The sequence below is a fragment of the Bacillus rossius genome, chromosome 1 (assembly GCF_032445375.1).
Source record: "Bacillus rossius redtenbacheri isolate Brsri chromosome 1, Brsri_v3, whole genome shotgun sequence".
Taxonomy (NCBI): Eukaryota; Metazoa; Arthropoda; class Insecta; order Phasmatodea; family Bacillidae; genus Bacillus; species Bacillus rossius.
Window position 1 is genome coordinate 229,723,246 of NC_086330.1, and position 19,184 is coordinate 229,742,429.

The following is a 19,184-nucleotide window of genomic DNA, read 5'->3' on the forward strand; positions in this document are numbered from 1 at the left end:
ATCGAAATATGCAACATTTATATAATCCAAGATGGCGACCGTAACGATAAGTCCAACAGTGGTTTTAAAGATTTTTATTATTTAATTCGATTATTAATTTTTTTAATGATTTTTAAAAATTTCCCGATATTCTAACATAAAAATTACAGATTTTCAAGATGGCGGGCGTAACGGAAATTGCAATGTTGACGTCATAAACCAAGATGGCGGTTCTGTCTCGAACAGGTAGTGCTATTATTACTTAAAATTAAAACATTTCATGTTTGAATATGCATGTTATTTTTTTATTTACCTTATTTAATTCTCAGTCTGGTAAATGTCTCGATAGCCGAGTGGTTAAAGGCTTATGTTTTCCAACCTAGCGATCAGAGCTGTGCTGGTTCGAATCACAGCGCTTCTAATGTATTTTGGATAAAAAATTAAAATTAATATGTCGATAAGGATCATAATAGCTATGGTAGGTAATTGAACATCGACCTTATGTGATGAGACAGAGCGATGTTGGTGCTCTCTAGGAACAAACACCAGAAACAAAGTTGACGGTAACCAAGATGGCGGCCTCCTGTGGAACAGAAAAAAATCAAGAGCGATGCTGGCGCTATCTAGGAACAAACAACAGAAACAAAGTCGATGGTATCCAAGATGGTAGCCTCCAGCGGAACAGAAAAAATCAAGAGCGACGCTGGCGCTATCTAGGAACAAACAACAGAAACAAAGTCGACGGTATCCAAGATGGCGGCCTCCAGTGGAACAGAAAAAAATCAAGTGCGACGCTGGCGCTATCTAGGAACAAACAACAGAAACTAAGTCGACGGTATCCAAGATGTCTGATCCAATATGGCGGATCCAATATGACTGCCTGGGTCAGGGCCAGTTAAAAGGTCAAGGTCAAAGGTCAAGGTCACGGTCATTCAAGATGGCCGCCGTGATCTACTTGTCCCGTTACGATATGTCCTGTTATGCTGTGTCCCGTTACGCTGTGTACCGTTACGTTCATCCAAGATGGCCGCTGTGACATCACAATATAAGATGGCGGACCGACAATCACAATCCACTACCTGCATCCTGTGCCCGGAGCCCCATTCATATACTACTATTACGTGTCTTAATGGTCGTGCCTTTTGGCTCGTTAACGTAATAATCAACTGATATCGAGAGTTTGTATTTCATAGCCATGCTGTTTGGCTCGTAGCTGGTTAAGTGAACGTGCCATTTGTTTGGACACTCTAGTCACTAGCCTTCTTAATGGGCTCGTTCAAACCAATCTCCTATGTTTATTTCACTTGGCATCTAAAAGAATCTCTGAACTATATAATTGTATACGATCGTTTGATTACCTTTGCTCCAGAGGAGTTGCTTGTTACCATGTTATGTTTTGATGTATTAATTTTTGTCTTTTTTCTGCTAAAACTGAAAACATTTCTGTTTCATTTGTCCCTTCTAGCAGGAATATTTATACGTCTTCGCCGATTGCGGCTTACACTAAATCTTGATACGTGCGATAGGTCAGTGTGGGGCGCACGGGTGCCACTTGGCAGTATCCTTGTGATTCTAGCCACGTTACATGATAATTCAATAAATAAGATTTAATCTACATATTGTTTGATATCACAATCATGCTTGCAATATACATTAATAAACTTTAGCTTGTGGATTAGGAATTTGAAAAAATTTCTGGTCCTGAATGACATCTAGAATGATGATGTAAGATTAAAATTGATGGAAAGGAAAGTTAATATTTTCCAAATAATTGTTAAGTTAACACTACTATTATGTTAAAATAAATGTAAACATTGAATCAATAACTATGAGATATTCAATTGGATATATGTTAAAATATCTGAGTATACACATATAAATATTCTAAATTATTGTATATTTAAGTTAAAAAGCATTTCTTCAAGAAAAATGGTAATGAAAACCATTAACATTAACAAAATTACTGAAGATATTGAAAAATATGAGGATTTCTTTTTGGCAAATAAGGCTCATAATAACACTGATAGGAAATATAAACACGACCTTACATACATGAGGAAGAGTGACACTGATGTACGATAGGAGCCAACGCTAGAAACAAAGATAGTGACATCCATGTAATGAAACTAGGTGGTGATATCCATCAAATGAAATCAAAATGGTGGTCTCCTGCAGGCGAAAACAATACGACTGCTTCCTGCATAATAAATAAATATGATGATGTCATCTTAACAAAAAGTGTAATGCACAGGAGTGGGATGCTCGATGATTTTGTCTTCATAATGAAAATTGCAAAGCACATGCTGGAAAGTACTAGAAAACAAAATTACAAAATGTTCTAGTTAAAATGGTGGGAACCAAAATGGCTGCTGGGGTCAATAGGTCAAGATCATCCAAGATGGCCACCAGAATAAATGTAATTCAAGATGGCCACCAGAAGTGACATAACCAATATAGCTGCCGGATATCCAAGATGACCGCAGTGACTCCCTGGCTCCCCCACTAACCGCCATTGTGCTCAAACATACTAAACTTACCTACTATTTGGTTTCCAGAAATAGGTTGCTCAAGTTGAATAATGTTGAACACAGACATTAAATACATTCCTCTAGTTTTATAACCATTATTTTTGTCCTTGATGAAATGTTTTTTTTTTTTTTTTTTTCAGCTTTCCATCACGCCCATTTGTCAACTCATATACCAGAGTCATGGTAAGTCTGAGAACAAATAATATCAGATTTTCTTGTGACTTAAAATGTGATATTTTTACACCACGCAAACGACTTTGTGTATTAAGTCTGTAATTGTTTTTTTTTTTCTCTGGAATTTGTAATAATTTTTAGATTTTCCATTTATGTTTAGTTTTGACAGCAGACAGAAACTCGATTAGTCTCCCTCTAATTATACATATATGACATGACATATGTATAACATTTTTATAATTATCAGTTGTATCTGAACTCACAAATAATATGGCTGTAAAACTTGAAAATTAAAACTGATATCCTCTTTAATTTAATGTTCAAGTAACTTACATAAATAATTGTATTCCAAAGTTTGTTACAATCACGTCGCTTGCTCTCAAAGGATCAAATTTCTAACAAAAAATTCTCAAATCATTATAAACTTATTGGAACTGGAACAGAGTTCAATTGGATTAAACATTGCCCAATGTATTTGTTATGCGATATCATTCCATGAGTTTGATTTCACTTCTTAAAATTTAATCTCAGTTTCGATCAACTTATTTACTGTTTTTGTGTAATTTAAAAATTCTTTAATGTTTACATTGTAAACTCAGAAATGGACCATTTTATAAATTTTTCATTTAATCACTTAGCTTCGTTTCAAGAATTGTTCAACATACTCCTTAATACTTAAATCCTATCGTTACAAGTTCTTTTGAATTGATTAAAAGTCTGTTTTTGTGACAAAACAATCTTGACTTGCCATTTTATATACTCTAGTTGTTTCCCCTAATATTATTTATTATTAGGCGTATGTATAACAGCTAAAATTCTTCAAAAAGCATTTTACGTTTTCGGATGAATAAATTTTTTTTTATCTCCATAGTTTTAGGCACTTTTTAAATCTATATGAGTATTGTTCTTTACTCGAACACTTTTTTCCGCACTTTTACCCTTGGTCGAAATAATAATTCATGTAAAGTTCAGATTTAACACTTTATATACCATGATCTGTCAAGTGTATCACACTTATGCTTTTTCCTATTATTTGTAGCGATGTGTAAATGTTATTATATTTACAATAAATTTTAATTTCTTACAATGCATTTCTTTAACAACTTTTCTAAATGTTTCAGTTTGATGATCATCGTTGGGATAACTGTTGGAGGATTTATATAGTAAGTTGAAATTAATAATTTCTTATATTTGTCTGCATATGCCGATCTAGGATCGTTTTTCATTATTTGAACCGGTTTAACAATGTTATATTTTTTCAGATATAAATATTTATGCTTTAAAATTAAACTTTAGAATGTTTGCATAATAAATGCAGTTTAGATCAGAAACATATTTTGTATATTGTCAATGTGAGATATGGAGGTATACTTCTATACTTACACCTACCTCTAACAGTACAACAGTACATTTTCAATAAAAGATTGTGGAGATAGGATGCTGACCCCGTCCAGCCAGGTGAAATAACTTCTCTAATTGATGTAGTGTGAGAAAACATAGAATTGCTGCAAACTGAAAATCTCCCAAAAGTAAGGTCTTCAGTTATATTTAGTACTCTATTTAAGAATTAATCATCATCATAATCATCATCAACTGCTTCCAGCCTGTGGCTAGGTTAGCAAAGTAAAATGTCTCCGATCCCTCTTTCACTCCACCATTCCTCTTTCCCTTTTCTCCTGCACTTCTTAAACTGTCTGCTCTTCCCAACTTCTTCTTGTTATTCTTTGGGGTTTTCTTCTGTGTACTTCAACTCCATAATTGTCTCATTCAGCCCCTCTTTTCCCATTCTCTGCACATGGCCATACCATCTCATTCTTGTTTTTTCAATGATCTCATTCAAGTCCTGTACTCCTGCTCTTGCTTGCACCATCTCATTCCTGATCCTGTCTCGCCTCTTAAATGCTAACATACTCCTCATAAACGTAATTTATTTAGCTCTGATCTTTCCAGCATCTCTATTATCTACATTCTAGGTCTCTGTTACATAAGTGACTATGAGCACCTCCTTCTTCATAACCAAAATTTATCACACATCTGTAGAATGCATCTTCTTGTCATCTCCTTAGAATGTCCTCCTTGTTTTTCCTCCCTCCAAAACACTTCCTAGATAATTGAAGGTTTCTACCTGTTTTAACTCAATACCATCTAATTAAATGCATGCAATTGATTCTTTTAAATTCCTCGTCAGGACCATCACTTCACTCTTTTTACCATTATTTTATTAGCTTCATCTGTAAGTATGTATGAATGGACTATGTAATAAAATCAATCCATTCAATTTTTACCCACTTTTCGACTTCCGAATGTGTTGAAATTTGTCCTAAATATAAAGAACCTCTGACAATACAATATTTTGATAACTTAAGACCATAGTGTTATGGAGAGGGGGGGGGGGCAATGGGAAAGGACACTTATTAAGAGCTATGAGTAATAACCAGTTTTTTTTTTGTATCCATGAGGTCGGGGCGTGGTGGGAATTAGTTCAGCGATCGACTGTTAACCTCGGAAAAGGGGAGGGGGGTTAAAGACCCAAAATTTCGAAAATTTTAAAACTCAATTCTTTTTCGGTTTGGAGCATTTCCGAGGTTGGTTATGGTGGAAAATTTGTCCGTAGTTTGACTTTCTCCCCCTCGGAGTGGGGCGGGGTGTAATATCCCTAAATTTTCAAAAATTTTAAAAATATATTCCTTTTGATTTATAGTGTTTTCGATGTCGGGTTATGGTGGAAAATGTGCCCAGAGTTCGTTAATGACAATATGGGTACTATATCTCAAATTATCTGGTCATTCGTCCAGCGTGATCAAGTGTGTAATACAGATATTCCATCAGTCCGTGTTGACTTCGGCACAGCTGGTGTACATATTGTTACGAACGTAAGCAGCGCTGCGACACGAGCAGGTGCAGAGCTGGCTGGCAGCCCCACACGGACACTGACGTCACGTGGACGCCGCAACATGAGATGTGCCGCGCAGATTACAAGGGTTGCCGCTTTCCGCCCTCCTTCCCTATGGTCCCCGCGCGTCGCTGTCAGCGACATCTGACACCTGACAGCTGGGGAGTTCCGCGTGCCACCTGGCAGCTGCCGACGCGTGTCTAGAGATTTCTCGCGTCGGGCCGGCGCGGCGCGGAATGACGCGACTGGCCCCAGCCGTGCTTGTGAATTCTAGAAGGGCGCTTGGGCCGATATATAAGCTGAGGACGCCGGCCTCCGGGAGTCAGTTCAACTGGGAGCTGGGAGTTTTCCCGCGGCGGAGTTTCCGAGGCGATAGTGCCGCGGGTGCGGCAGAGCAGCGAAGTCCCTAGACGAAGGTTCCAGGGCGGAGAGTTCAGTTCCGGGTGATAGTGTCACTGGCGTGGCGGAGTTCCGAGTGAAGTTCTGAGCGAAGCGTCGAGTGGATAGTGTGACGGCAGCGGCGGAGTGTGGCGACGGAGTACCGCGACGGAGGTCCACGAGGGGTGCTGCGGCGAGAGTTGCGCCAGAGGTGCGGCCCAGCGAGGTGTGCGTTGTGTAAGAACCGAGTGCCTGGGGATGCAACTTTTTTAAGTGTAATTAATTATTAGGCATTTTAGAAGACTATTTGTTAGTGATGTAAATATTGGCGATAAATAAAACTGTGTAGTGATAAAATCTTTTAAAAGGGCTATCCTTTACGAACCCGATCGAAACAATATGATTAAACAAATAGCCATTCAATTTCCAGCGAAATACAGCCATGGTACTGCTGAAAGGCGAATTGTGACATTAATACTGAGTTCGGCATCTAATGTGCATAAAATGCAAGGCTGCAGTGTAGAAGTTGTTTATTTGGGATCGCGTCTATTTGCTGTCGGACAGGCTTATATAGCTCTTGGTTGCGTAAAGTCACTGCATGGTTTCCAAGTAGAACATGATTGCTCTAAGATAAAAAAGAGATCCATGTAATGTTGACGCATTAGCTGAAATTTCTAGATTACGTGAACATTAATGACTAATTTTAAGCTCATTGTAACAAATAAATATTTTAATCACTCATATTTAATATTTCTAATTTGTTTAAACTACTCATATTAAAAAAATTATTTTGAGACAAAAAATAATAAAATAATTCATAGATTAAAAACTAAAAAAAATACACCTATCGTTGAATGAACTAAAAATGGAAAAAAAAATTGTTCAGCAATTAAATAATGCATCACAAATTTAAATTTAATTTTTTTTTTAATTTTTAGTTCATTCAAAGGTAAGAGCAGTTTATTTGAAAAAATTTTTAACCATAAGTTTATTAGTACTGAATATCATTCCACATTTCTCCACATCCTCACTCCATGTCAATAGATGCTCTTGCACCTCAACTTCCTTTTCACCCCACACCATCAAATGATCGGCAAACAGCATGTATGACCTTCCTTTCCTTTTACAATTTTTTTCTTCCACTCTCTTCATAATTCTCTCCAACTCTATTATATATAACCATAGGGGAGATGCACTACCCTGCTTCACTCTGTTGGCTTGTATAAACCACTAAGTCATCATTATTCCAGTTATCACATTGCTTCTGTTTTCGTTGTACATACTCCTCACTCCACATATTAACTCGTCTTCAAACCCAGCTGTTAAGGGTGTTTTTTTTAAGTAGTTACACCTCCAGATGTAATACATATTCTTCCTTAGTTTGCCAAACACACTGTCTTCACACTGTCACCATTTCCACATCCAGAAATACCATTACTAGATCTCTCCAAAACTCGTATATTCCCTCCATCAGTTCTCATATGGCAAAAATCAGCTATATGGTTGACCTCTGTTCTATAAACCCATGTTGCTATTCGTGCCATTTTCCTGCCATACCATTCCTTATTTTCTTTTCCAGGACCTGCTCATACACCTTTGCACAGTAGGACGTCAAAAATGTCCCCCTATAGTTCTCACATTTTTCTGTTTACTTTTTTTAACACTGGCATTATAAAATCCTTTACTCCAGTACTCTGGTATGCATATCTCTCTAAAAATACACCTCAGTACTCAATGCAGTAGAGCATCCCTCAACCGTAATTCCCACAAACGGAACTCCCGATATCCGGAACTAATTTTCCAAAAAAATTAAAACATTACAAAACATCTCCAAAACATTTCCGCACTGGAACGAGGCGTTTTTGCTTTTGCCTGACTGTACATGTCTTGTAAGCGCGCGCCTGTCAGAAAGCTAATTATAGCCAGTCTTTCCCGCGCATTGCGTAAATACACGGCTGGTTTTCTCGTCGGACGTTAAATACTATAAAGTTGTTTATGCTATAAGTAGTTTTATTGTTTCACTATGTCAAGTAAACGGAAAATTCCGGCCGGCCCGAGAGTATGTACACCGACTCCCACTATACACGCAGACATATGTGATAGCGAGTAAAATTTACTTCCAACGTGTAATGCTTTCAGTTTGTAGACAATAATTTTGTGTACAAATATGTATTATGTACATATTTATACGTTAATATATAAACAGTCTACATTTACCTGAATATCTCTATCTCTGTGTTTTTAAAAGAGATGCTTTAGTATTATTCTTGTGTATGTGAAATGTAAACTGTGCGTGGCAGTGACTATACACTCTCCAGGAAGTGTGAATCACTAGCACGTCAACACGGAAGTAACACAACACTGCAGCTGTAGGACTGCTACCTCCCCCGAACCCTCTTTTTCATCCTCTTCGCTCACGCACGTACCCACCCACAGAGATAAGAAACACCCGCTTGCCAGCTTGCTAGAATGAAAATAATTCAACCAGCCCGGAGTTTTACGACCCGGCACGTTTTGAAAACAGTACGTATGTAGATCTATATATTTTTATTAAACGGTTTTATAACTATGGAAAATATTTATAGTACAACTTTGGCTATACATATAAGTTAATATGTGCAGCATGTAATGGCTTTTTTCTTTGTCTCCCTACCGCAACTCCCCTTACACGGTATTTTCCCATAACCCGAATAGACCTCCCCCCAATGATTCCGTTTGAGGGGTGCTCTACTACAGCCTATGAATTTGTACTTCTCCAGCTGCTCTTGCTACTGTTAGTATGTAATGTACGCTGGGCTTCAGATAAACACTCAATAAATGAATAAGTAAATAATAATGCCTTGGAAGCATCAGCCCACAAACAAAAAACAACAATTACTATCACAGAGGTTCCCAGACGTCGTACAAAGGAATTTACTTATAACCTACTAGAAGGCTATGTGGATCGAGGATGTGTAATAAAAAAAATAACAAGAATGCTGGTTTGATTTATATAACTGCCCTTTTACTAAAATTATTTACTTAGCTTTTTATTTTATTTTATCTTAATCATTAAATACATCTGTATTAAAATACATTAATTACAAACAGAAGGGAGCCCCGGGGCGATAAAATACATATAAAAGTAAAACAACCATATCTCTTAAACTTGACCCTGGTTTTATGTGAGCTCGCAGGCTCAAAAGAAAGATAATTACATTTTGTTTTTAATTTGCTTTTGAAATGAATTTAACCAAATCCTATGCCCTGAACACTGGCGGTACTGGCACCGATGTTTCTGTAGATAAAATCCAGAAGAATTTGATTTATGAAGAAATTTGTATGTCGACTGGTGTGGGGAGATATCTTGTGACTGGATGAGCCCAATCACGAACTGCTAATTTTGGTAGTGAAATTCCATTCTAGTTCTTGCATATAATTCTTCTACACCGCCTGTAACCAAAGTCCCAAATTGCTTAGACTTTTGAGCCTGCTCGCTGACATAAAACCAGGGTCAAGTTTAAGAGATATGGTTGTTTTACTTTTATATGTATTTTGTCGCCCCGGGGCTCCCTTCTGTTTGTAATTAATGTATTTTAATACAGATGTATTTAATGATTAAGATAAAATAAAATAAAAAGCTAAGTAAATAATTTTAGTAAAAGGGCAGTTATATAAATCAAACCAGCATTCTTGTTATTTTTTTATTACACATCCTCGATCCACATAGCCTTCTAGTAGGTTATAAGTAAATTCCTTTGTACGATATCTGGGCACCTCTGTGATAGTAATTGTTTTTTGTTTGTGGGCTGATGCTTACAAGGCAATATTTTTTTACTTATTCATTTATTGAGTGTTTATCTGAAGCCCAGCGTACATTACAAACTAACAGTAGCAAGAGCAGCTGGAGAAGTACAAATTCATAGGCTGTAGTAGAGCACACCTCAACCGGAATCATTGGGGGGAGGTCTATTCGGGTTATGGGAAAATTCCGTGTAAGGGGAGTTGCGGTAGGGAGGCAAAGAAAAAGGCCGCTAAGGCTGGGCAAGACTACGCCCAGGGAAAGGCAAAAAAAGGGAGGGGGGAAGGTATGACGACCACTTACCCAAAACAGCGGGGTCAAGTCACGTTAGCTGGCTCCAGTAGGAGAGTTGGCAACTCCCGGCGCGGAAGTCCACGGTAGCCATGACAAGAGAAGAAAGAGAAAAAAATTGAAAAGAAAAACTAGTACGGAGAGCCAATTTTAAAAATAAGAAAAATAAGGCATCTATGCCTTGACATTCGAGCATACATGTCGTAGTGTCAAGTCTTGGAAATAAAGCTGAGATGGACTCTCGCGAATCGCGACACATGGTCCATACTGTCCAAATTCTGCCCACCGAATCTTTAAAAATGGTGTCGGCGCGCTTAATTAAAGAAAGTGACTGCGCCCATACAAGGAGGGGGGATGGTTATGGCCTGAAGGTATCCGAAGATGCCCGAAGGGGCGAAGCAGACTGAAAAAACGCTAGCCGCGCGCTCACCAGGGTCGCGGGCGGTCTTAGTTAGCAATCGCACCGTGACTGCCTCCAAAGTCGATTATGACAAGCTGTCTCTTATGGGAGGGATGAGTAGTGCGCTCTGGCGGCCAAGATGAGAAAATGCCTGGAATGTCACAGAAACGTCTGCTAGAGTGCACTGGGCGCACTCGCAACCATCGGACAGAGCTCGATGAGGGCTCTGTTGGACAAGGGCGTATGTCCTTGAAGAGACCATGTACTCTGCGCGGGTTCACTGGAGGTCGATGCTCCGGGTTGAAGTTACCGAGAAGCTACAGGGGGGATATGAGGGAAGGGGGGTCAAAACTTGCTAAGTCGCCTGGAAAAAGTGTCGTGTGGACCGTCCCGAGGTGTAGCCGAGGACTGTAATATGCTTCTCGACATTCTGCCAAACAGCTTACCTATGCTTGCCTCCGAAAAATTAAAGATGCGGCGCGGGGCTTGGGGTAGCGTTCGCTAACACGAAAAGTCATACTGTTACAGGGAGAAAACATGATGCAAACAGCGGCCGAGATGCTGCGATAACCAATTGTCAGAAAAAGTATCTAATTGGGCCTGCGAACAAGCGCAGGTGCACTGGGTTGCACAAGATCAAGTCGGAGAGTGCAGTAATGGAAACAAAATTAAACTTAAAATTCAAAACTTGTGCCCAAAAATTATGATAAACAGCACAAGTTCATCTGCCCCTGGAGCTTTGTCATTCTGCATCCTTTTCAGAGCTTCTTATACCTATTTCCATGTGATATCATCATCACCATCCAAATATGAAAATACTTCCTGCATTAATCTCTTAATTTTTCATCATCATTTCCATCTGGGTTCAGCAGTTTATCAAAATAACTACCCCACACTACCTTTTTCATTTCTTTTGTCTCCACAATTTTTCCTTCTCCATTTATCAATGTAACTGTATAAGTTTTTTTTCTTTCTACTCCTTGCTTGAATATATAATAGTTTCTTACTTCCTTTCACATCATTTTCTTGCATATCTGTCAATTTTGCATCAATTTCATTCTAACCTGTTATGCAACTTTTTTTTTGTTTCTCTCTTATTTTCCTTAAACTCATTTTCTGTATTTAAACACCAGTAGTATAGGAATGGGGCTCCGGCGCCAGGATTCAGGCTGAGGTGCGAGGTGCCGAGCCACTACTCTGACGTCACGTCCATCTGTGTCGTCACAGCGGCCATCTTGGATGAGTGTAACGGGACAAAGCATAATGGGACAAGTAGGACATTGACATTTGACCCTCAAAACATGCCAAAATTGGGCAAAAATTGCCCAAAATTCCTCAAAAATCGCCAAAATTTACATTTCTTAGGAAAAAAATTCCGCCAAAAATTCTCAAAAAATTCCACAATTCAAAAATTTATCTTTTCGAGGCAAAAATACCCGTTTCGAGAAAAAATTTCCCGTTTTTAGTCCTTAAAAATCCCAACAGCTAGAAATATCCATATAGAGGCTTAAGCATCCATGCCTACAGCCTACGATAAGCCTCTGACGTCATCATGGATTATGACGTCACCGTTACAATTTCCGTTACGGCCCCCATCTTAAACTTTTTTATTTATTATCCGCTTTTAATGAAAAAATTTTAAAATTTATATAAAAAAAATCATTTATAAAATTTTAATAAAAATTATTTTAAAAACAAACATTTACGACATGGAGTTCTGAGTCCTCGGTTCGAACCCAACGAATGCAAAAATATAAAAATGACGACCGATCCTTCCCCCGCGGTGGCTGCTAGCATACTGACTCCCACCACTTTTTTCAAAGCATATATATCGTCACCTAGTATGACGTCATGTCCGCCATCTTGTCTTCGATGCTGGAAGCCATCATCATTGTACCGTCGGCGAAAGTGCGCTGATGACATGTTTGTTTAATTCTTATCCGCTAGAGTGCAGTAATCATTTATTATTATTGCTGTGACACCCGCCATCTTTAAATTTGGCCGCCATCTTGAAAATCCGTAGTTATTTAGCTAGAAATTCGGGAAAAGTTCCAAAATTCATTAAATAAATCACTTATTAATTTACATATTGATTCGATCGATTCCAGTCCTTGGTTCGATACTCGATCAATGCAATAATGTTTAAATGTATGATAAAATAATAATTTCAATAAACCATGTTCAACATTCTTAAAGAGACTCTAAATACTCTACGACCATCATCCTATCAGACATCAAGACCACCATATTGGAAATTCGTAATTTTAATGCTAGAGATTCGGGAAAAAGTTCAAAATTCATTAAATAAATTTGTAATCTATATACTGATTGATTAGATCGACTAAGGTCCTTGGTTCGATCCCTGGCCGATACAAAACAACATTAATATTTAAAAAAATACCACTAAAGTGGCAGGTTTGAGAAAATAAAACAACCGCAAGTTCTTTTAAAAAAAACTTTTATTAAATAAGTACTACACTACTACAAGTACAAAAAAAATACACAGTCAAAGTACTAAAGTTTTGTGGATTCCTTGATTCAAACAGTCTTCTTAATGTATGAAGTAAGTCTTTTACATGTTCGTAAATGTCTATTCAGTTTATCAGGTCGACATATTGGTACACCACAATTTTCACACAAAGACGAATTATCGACTTCATTAAAAGGACAGTGATATATTTCGTGTCGTTGTTCACTTTGAATATTTGCCAATGTTTTGTTACAAAATATACAGCTTGATTCCGATGAATGTACAGCCAGTCTATCACAATTCCTGAGGTGCCGTTTTAATCTTCCATATTGTACAAACTTTCTTAAACACCTGTTGCACTGATATTTAATGCGTTCAGAGTTATTACTACAATTGTGTATTACATAATCCCGTAATTTCAATTTTTTGATCTTCTCACAGTACGTGCAGTCGGGTGATGGAACACCGCAGGACGCTCCTTCCTTCACCAATGGCACTGGAGTTGTTGGCAACCATCGTAACACTGCTGACATGTTAACTTCTGAAGCCGTTGAGGTCTGCTCTGCAGAAGATGTTGCACGCGTCGAAATCTCCTGCTGTGCTGAGAGAGCAGGTGTAGCTGTAGACGTCGTTGTCATCGTGCTCTGCACTGATGATGGTAGACGTTCGATCCAGGTTGGTGTAGATAGTGGTAATGATGCTATCGAGTTCTCGAGAATAGCTAGATACCTGTCTATTATGTTATACAAGTCTAACTATCCGATCCGTTCATCAATGCAGTCAGAGGCGGACTAAAGTTCATATCACCAGGGTCTCACTTATATACTATCTTGGACTAGAACTCTATCTTTGCTCAACAATGAGAAGTTCACAAGCTAGCATAAACAGTTTTTGAATTTGTTGTGATTTTTTTATTAATTTTTTATTAATTTTTTTTCTGTAATTTTATGATAACAAAGAAAACTTGTGGCGGTGTTCTCCGTGTGCTTCCTATTATTCTTGTCAATATTACGGTGGTTTTCTCCGTGTGCTCCTGATTATTCTTGACAATATTATGGTGGTTTTCTTCGTGTGCTCCTGAATATTCTTGTCAATATTTTGATGGTTTTCTCCGTGTGCTCCTGATTATACTTGACAATATTTTGATGGTTTTCTGCAAGTGCTTCTGGTTACAGATGAGCAAATGATCTCTTCATGAAGGATTTTTTTTTATTTAATGAGTCATGTTAATTTATTTAAGGTTACATTTAATTAGTGAATTTCTGCTACTTAATTAACACTTGTAATGTTTTTATCAGGTGGAAATTAAAAAAAATATCGTTTCTCAGTCAAATAATAATAATCTCTGAGAAATCTAAGAAGCACTAACAGGAAGGACTGACTTCCTTCTCCTTGGAGTCTAGCGAAGCCATCCTTCTTTTGCGATCGTTAGTGAGCATCCCGCATCCCGCATCCCGCATAAAAGAACTAAATATTATTTACCTGCAAGCAACATGTGGCGATATCTGTTGTTGAAAAGCAGAACTACATGCATAAATTACTTTTGCATGAGATATATTAATTATCGCTGATGAAATATATAAAAAAATTCTATTTAAGTATTGGATCTAATTTAAAACACTCAATTGGTAACTGGTATTAGTCTCAGTAACTAATATGAATTCCGATTTGGGATCTGACGGTGTATCGAAAGAACATAGGTGTAAGTTTTGCAGCAAAGAGTTTATCTTGAGAAAGAATAAAAGACAACACGTGAAAAATGACTGTGTTAAAAATCCACTGCGCAATATGATAAGTTGTGTTCGATGTAGCAAGTCGTTTACGCGGAGAGAGAGCCTAAAAAGACATGGCAGAACTTGTAACGCCAAGCCTGCGTACAAGCTAGAGGACAACGATGAATCTACTAGCCTAAGGAAGAGTGATCTGCATGACGACAATAATTTTCTTGGCTCTTCGGATCTCGACAAAGAACTGAAATTGAAGTAGGTTGATGTTTTACGGAAGAATGAAGTCAATGGAAGAATCCTTAACGTGAACAGTGAGAATATATTCCAGCCGAATTCAAGTAGATCTTTCCTACTTTGTAAAAATGATGGACTCCTAAAAAGGAAGCATGAAGACGATGAAGACACTTCAACATCATCAACATCGAATTATTACGGTAAATTGGGTGAAGACGATTCCTTCTACGGTGATTGTTGCAGTGACTCTGAGGCTGTTGACAAAGACATAGACTATGATGAAGCACCTAGAGCTGACAAGATCGAAGAATGTGGCGGTGTCCTGAGACCGAAACGATGGAAACGACGTGATATATTAAATAAATCTGATCAAGCTAGTGATGATCACCGTCTCAAAAATGTAAGTTACCCTGAGGTTGGTGGTAAAACGGAAGACACGAGAGATCATAATATTTATTATAAAGGTGCAAGGAAGTTGGTGGTAGAAGAGAATGATTACACATCATGGAAAGATCCAAACATATTGGTTGACCGGCTAAGACTTCTACATGGTTCTTTTTGTGCAGGAAACAATTCGTGCATTAAAAGAAATATCCTTCATACTCAAGGTACTGAGGAAAGCTGACTACATACAATAATGGCTTGTTTTACTTGCATTTGTATAATGTAAAGAAATAAAAGAAATAATTTAAATTATAAGAATTTAATGTTTTTATTTCTTCTATTCTGATTTCTAACTAAGACTTACATCTCGTAACTTTTGCTTTCTTTTTGCCTTTTTTTTTTGATGGAGCTTCCAAATGTGTTTCCTTATTCGATGGTGCTTCCAAAATGTGCTGCCTTTATGATGGTGCATCCAAAATTTGCTGCCTTTTCGTTGGCGGTGTTTCCAAATGTGCTGCCTTTTCGTTGTCGGTGCTTCCAAATGTGCTGCCTTTTCATTGTCGGTGCTTCCAAATGTGCTGCCTTTTCATTGTCGGTGCTTCCAAATGTGCTGCCTTTTCGTTGTCAGTGCTTCCAAATGTGCTGCCTTTTCGTTGTCGGTGCTTCCTTTGCTCCCGGTGCTGCCAGTGTTTCCGGTGCTTCCAAATGTGCTGCCTTTTCGTTGTCCGTGCTTCCAAATGTGCTGCCTTTTCGTTGTCGGTGCTTCCAAATGTGCTGCCTTTTCGTTGTCGTTGCTTCCTTTGCTCCCGGTGCTGCCAGTGTTTCCGGTGCTTCCAAATGTGCTGCCTTTTCGTTGATGGTCCTTCTATTTTTAATGCTGTTTTGACTCTAGTATTATTGTATATGGTTCTTGATTTGACTAGCGTATTATTCCATACGGTGCATGTATATAAGCGAGTCCTAGACAACAGGACGCTAAGATTTTTACTGACTTCGGCGGTGAAAGGATTACCTAGTTTGTTTAATCTGGTGCATAAGTCGCGTAATTACCTGTTCTTGCAAACTCGATGGCATCTTTACCGACTTTAACGTCGAACTCGGAGTTTGTACCATCGTCTACGGGAACCTTTACGACAGCTACGACGGAGAAGGTGCAGATCCCGTTGGCAACGACGACGACGTCAACATTGGAGGAGATTTCAGAGATGTGATACCTCCATCATCATCCGAAGTTTCATCATCAGCAAGGGATACTTCCACTAATGAAGAGCGTACATTGCATCGGTGCAAAAACTGTGACGCATCATTTACTATCACCTCAAATGCTCGCAGACATGAAAGAAGCAGTTGTTCTAATAATGTTAAAAGAATACAATTTTAGTGCAATAAGTGCAATAAACTAATTTCACGTCTTGATAACATATATCTTCATTATAAAAAATGCTCCGAGAAAGTTAAGTGCGACTATAATGAACATGGTTATTGTTTTGAGTCATGTGTTGTACCAGCTGATGAGACTATATAAGTGAGACCCTGGTGATATGAACTTCAGTCCATCTCTAAATGCGGTATTAAACGGATTGGATAGTTAGACTTGTAAAACATAATAGACCGGTATATAGCTATTCTTGAGAACTCGATGGCATCATTACCACTATTTACACCAACCTGGATCGAACGTCTACCATCATTAGTGCAGAGCACGATGACAACGATGTCTACAGCTACACCTGCTCTCTCAGCACAGCAGGAGATTTTGACGCGTGCAACATCTTCTGCAGAGCAGACCTCAACGGCTTCAGAAGTTAACATGTCAGCAGTGTTACGATGGTTGCCAACAACTCTAGTGCCATTGATGAAGGAAGGAGCGTCCTGCGGTGTTCCATCACCCGACTGCACGTACTGTGAGAAGATCAAAAAATGGAAATTACGGGATTATGTAATACACAATTGTAGTAATAACTCTGAACGCATTAAATATCAGTGCAACAGGTGTTTAAGAAAGTTTGTACAATATGGAAGATTAAAACGGCACCTCAGGAATTGTGATAGACTGGCTGTACATTCATCGGAATCAAGCTGTATATTTTGTAACAAAACATTGGCAAATATTCAAAGTGAACAACGACACGAAATATATCACTGTCCTTTTAATGAAGTCGATAATTCGTCTTTGTGTGAAAATTGTGGTGTACCAATATGTCGACCTGATAAACTGAATAGACATTTACGAACATGTAAAAGACTTACTTCATACATTAAGAAGACTGTTTGAATCAAGGAATCCACAAAACTTTAGTACTTTGACTGTGTATTTTTTTGTACTTGTAGTAGTGTAGTAATTATTTAATAAAAGTTTTTTTTAAAAGAACTTGCGGTTGTTTTATTTTCTCAAACCTGCCACTTTAGTGGTATTTTTTTAAATATTAATGTTGTTTTGTATCGGCCAGGGATCGAACCAAGGACCTTAGTCGATCTAATCAATCAGTATATAGATAACAAATTTATTTAATGAATTTTGAACTTTTTCCCGAATCTCTAGCATTAAAATTACGAATTTCCAATATGGTGGTCTTGATGTCTGATAGGATGATGGTCGTAGAGTATTTAGAGTCTCTTTAAGAATGTTGAACATGGTTTATTGAAATTATTATTTTATCAAAAATTTAAACATTATTGCATTGATCGAGTATCGAATCTAGGACTGGAATCGATCGTATCAATATGTAAATTAATGAGTTATTTATTTAATGAATTTTGGAACTTTTCCCGAATTTCTAGCTAAATAATTACGGATTTTCAAGATGGCAGGTGTCACAGCAATAATAATAAATGATTACTGCACTCTAGCGGATAAGAATTAAACTAACATGTCATCAGCGCACTTTCGCCAACGGTACAATGAGATGGCTTCCAGCATCGAAGACAATATGGCGGACATGACGTCATACTAGGTGACGATATATATGCTTTGAAAAAAAGTGGTGGGAGTCAGTATGCCAGCAGCCACCGCGGGGGAAGGATCGGTTGTCATTTTTATATTTTTGCATTCGTTGGGTTCGAACCGAGGACTCCGAACTCCGTGACGTAAATGTTTGTTTTTTAAATATTTTTTTATTAAAATTTTATAAAATGTTTTTTTTTATAAATTTTATATATTTTTTTCATTAAAATCGGATAATAAATAAACAAGTAACAGATGGCGGCCGTAACGGAAATTGCAATTGTGACTTCATAATCCATGATGACGTCAGAGGCTTATCGTAGGCTGTAGGCATGGATGCTTAAGCCTCTATATGGACATTTCTAACCGTTGGGATTTTTAAGGACTAAAAACGGGACATTTTCCCTCGAAACGGGAATTTTTCCCTCGAAAAGATAAATTTTTGAATTGTGGAATTTTTTGAGAATTTTTGGCGGAATTTTTTTCCTAAGAAATGTTAATTTTGGCGATTTTTGAGGAATTTTGGGCAATTTTTGCCCAATTTTGGCATGTTTTGAGGGTCAAAGGTCAATGTCCTACTTATTCCGTTACGCTGTGTTCCGTTACACTCATCCAAGATGGCCACCGTGATGTCACATATGGACGTGACGTCAGAGATGTGGATCGGCACTTCGCACCTCAGCCTGAAGCCTGGCGCCGGAGCCCCATTCCTATACTACTAACACCTTATACCATCTTCTGATAGGCTTTGTTCGTCTGCTTCGCTACTTCTCTCGCTCCTTCATTCTACCATAGTTTTTCCTTCCATTTATTTTTATTGCTTCTTCTTCCACTCATCTCCTCTGTAGCTCCTACCAAACAGGATGCAGGTTGTGGTGCTTGGTGCCGGTCAATAACCGATTGCTCTGACATCACGGTGAACATCTGGATTGACCTTGACCATGACGTTTGACCTTGATCCCGGCGGCAATCTTGGATCCGCCATTTAAATTCCGCCATTT

At 38.1% G+C, this 19,184-nt stretch overlaps 1 protein-coding gene across 2 annotated transcripts in view; it reads left to right on the forward strand.

Moving 5' to 3' along the window:
- Positions 1-19,184, forward strand: part of LOC134527345 (sodium/hydrogen exchanger 2-like) — a 430,632-nt gene that overhangs the window by 110,651 nt on the left and 300,797 nt on the right. For both annotated transcript variants that reach the window (XM_063359946.1, XM_063359947.1), the window contains exons 3-4: positions 2,648-2,690; positions 3,803-3,844. In XM_063359946.1, the coding sequence (XP_063216016.1) occupies positions 2,648-2,690; positions 3,803-3,844 (85 nt within the window). The remainder of the gene's footprint in view (positions 1-2,647; positions 2,691-3,802; positions 3,845-19,184) is intronic.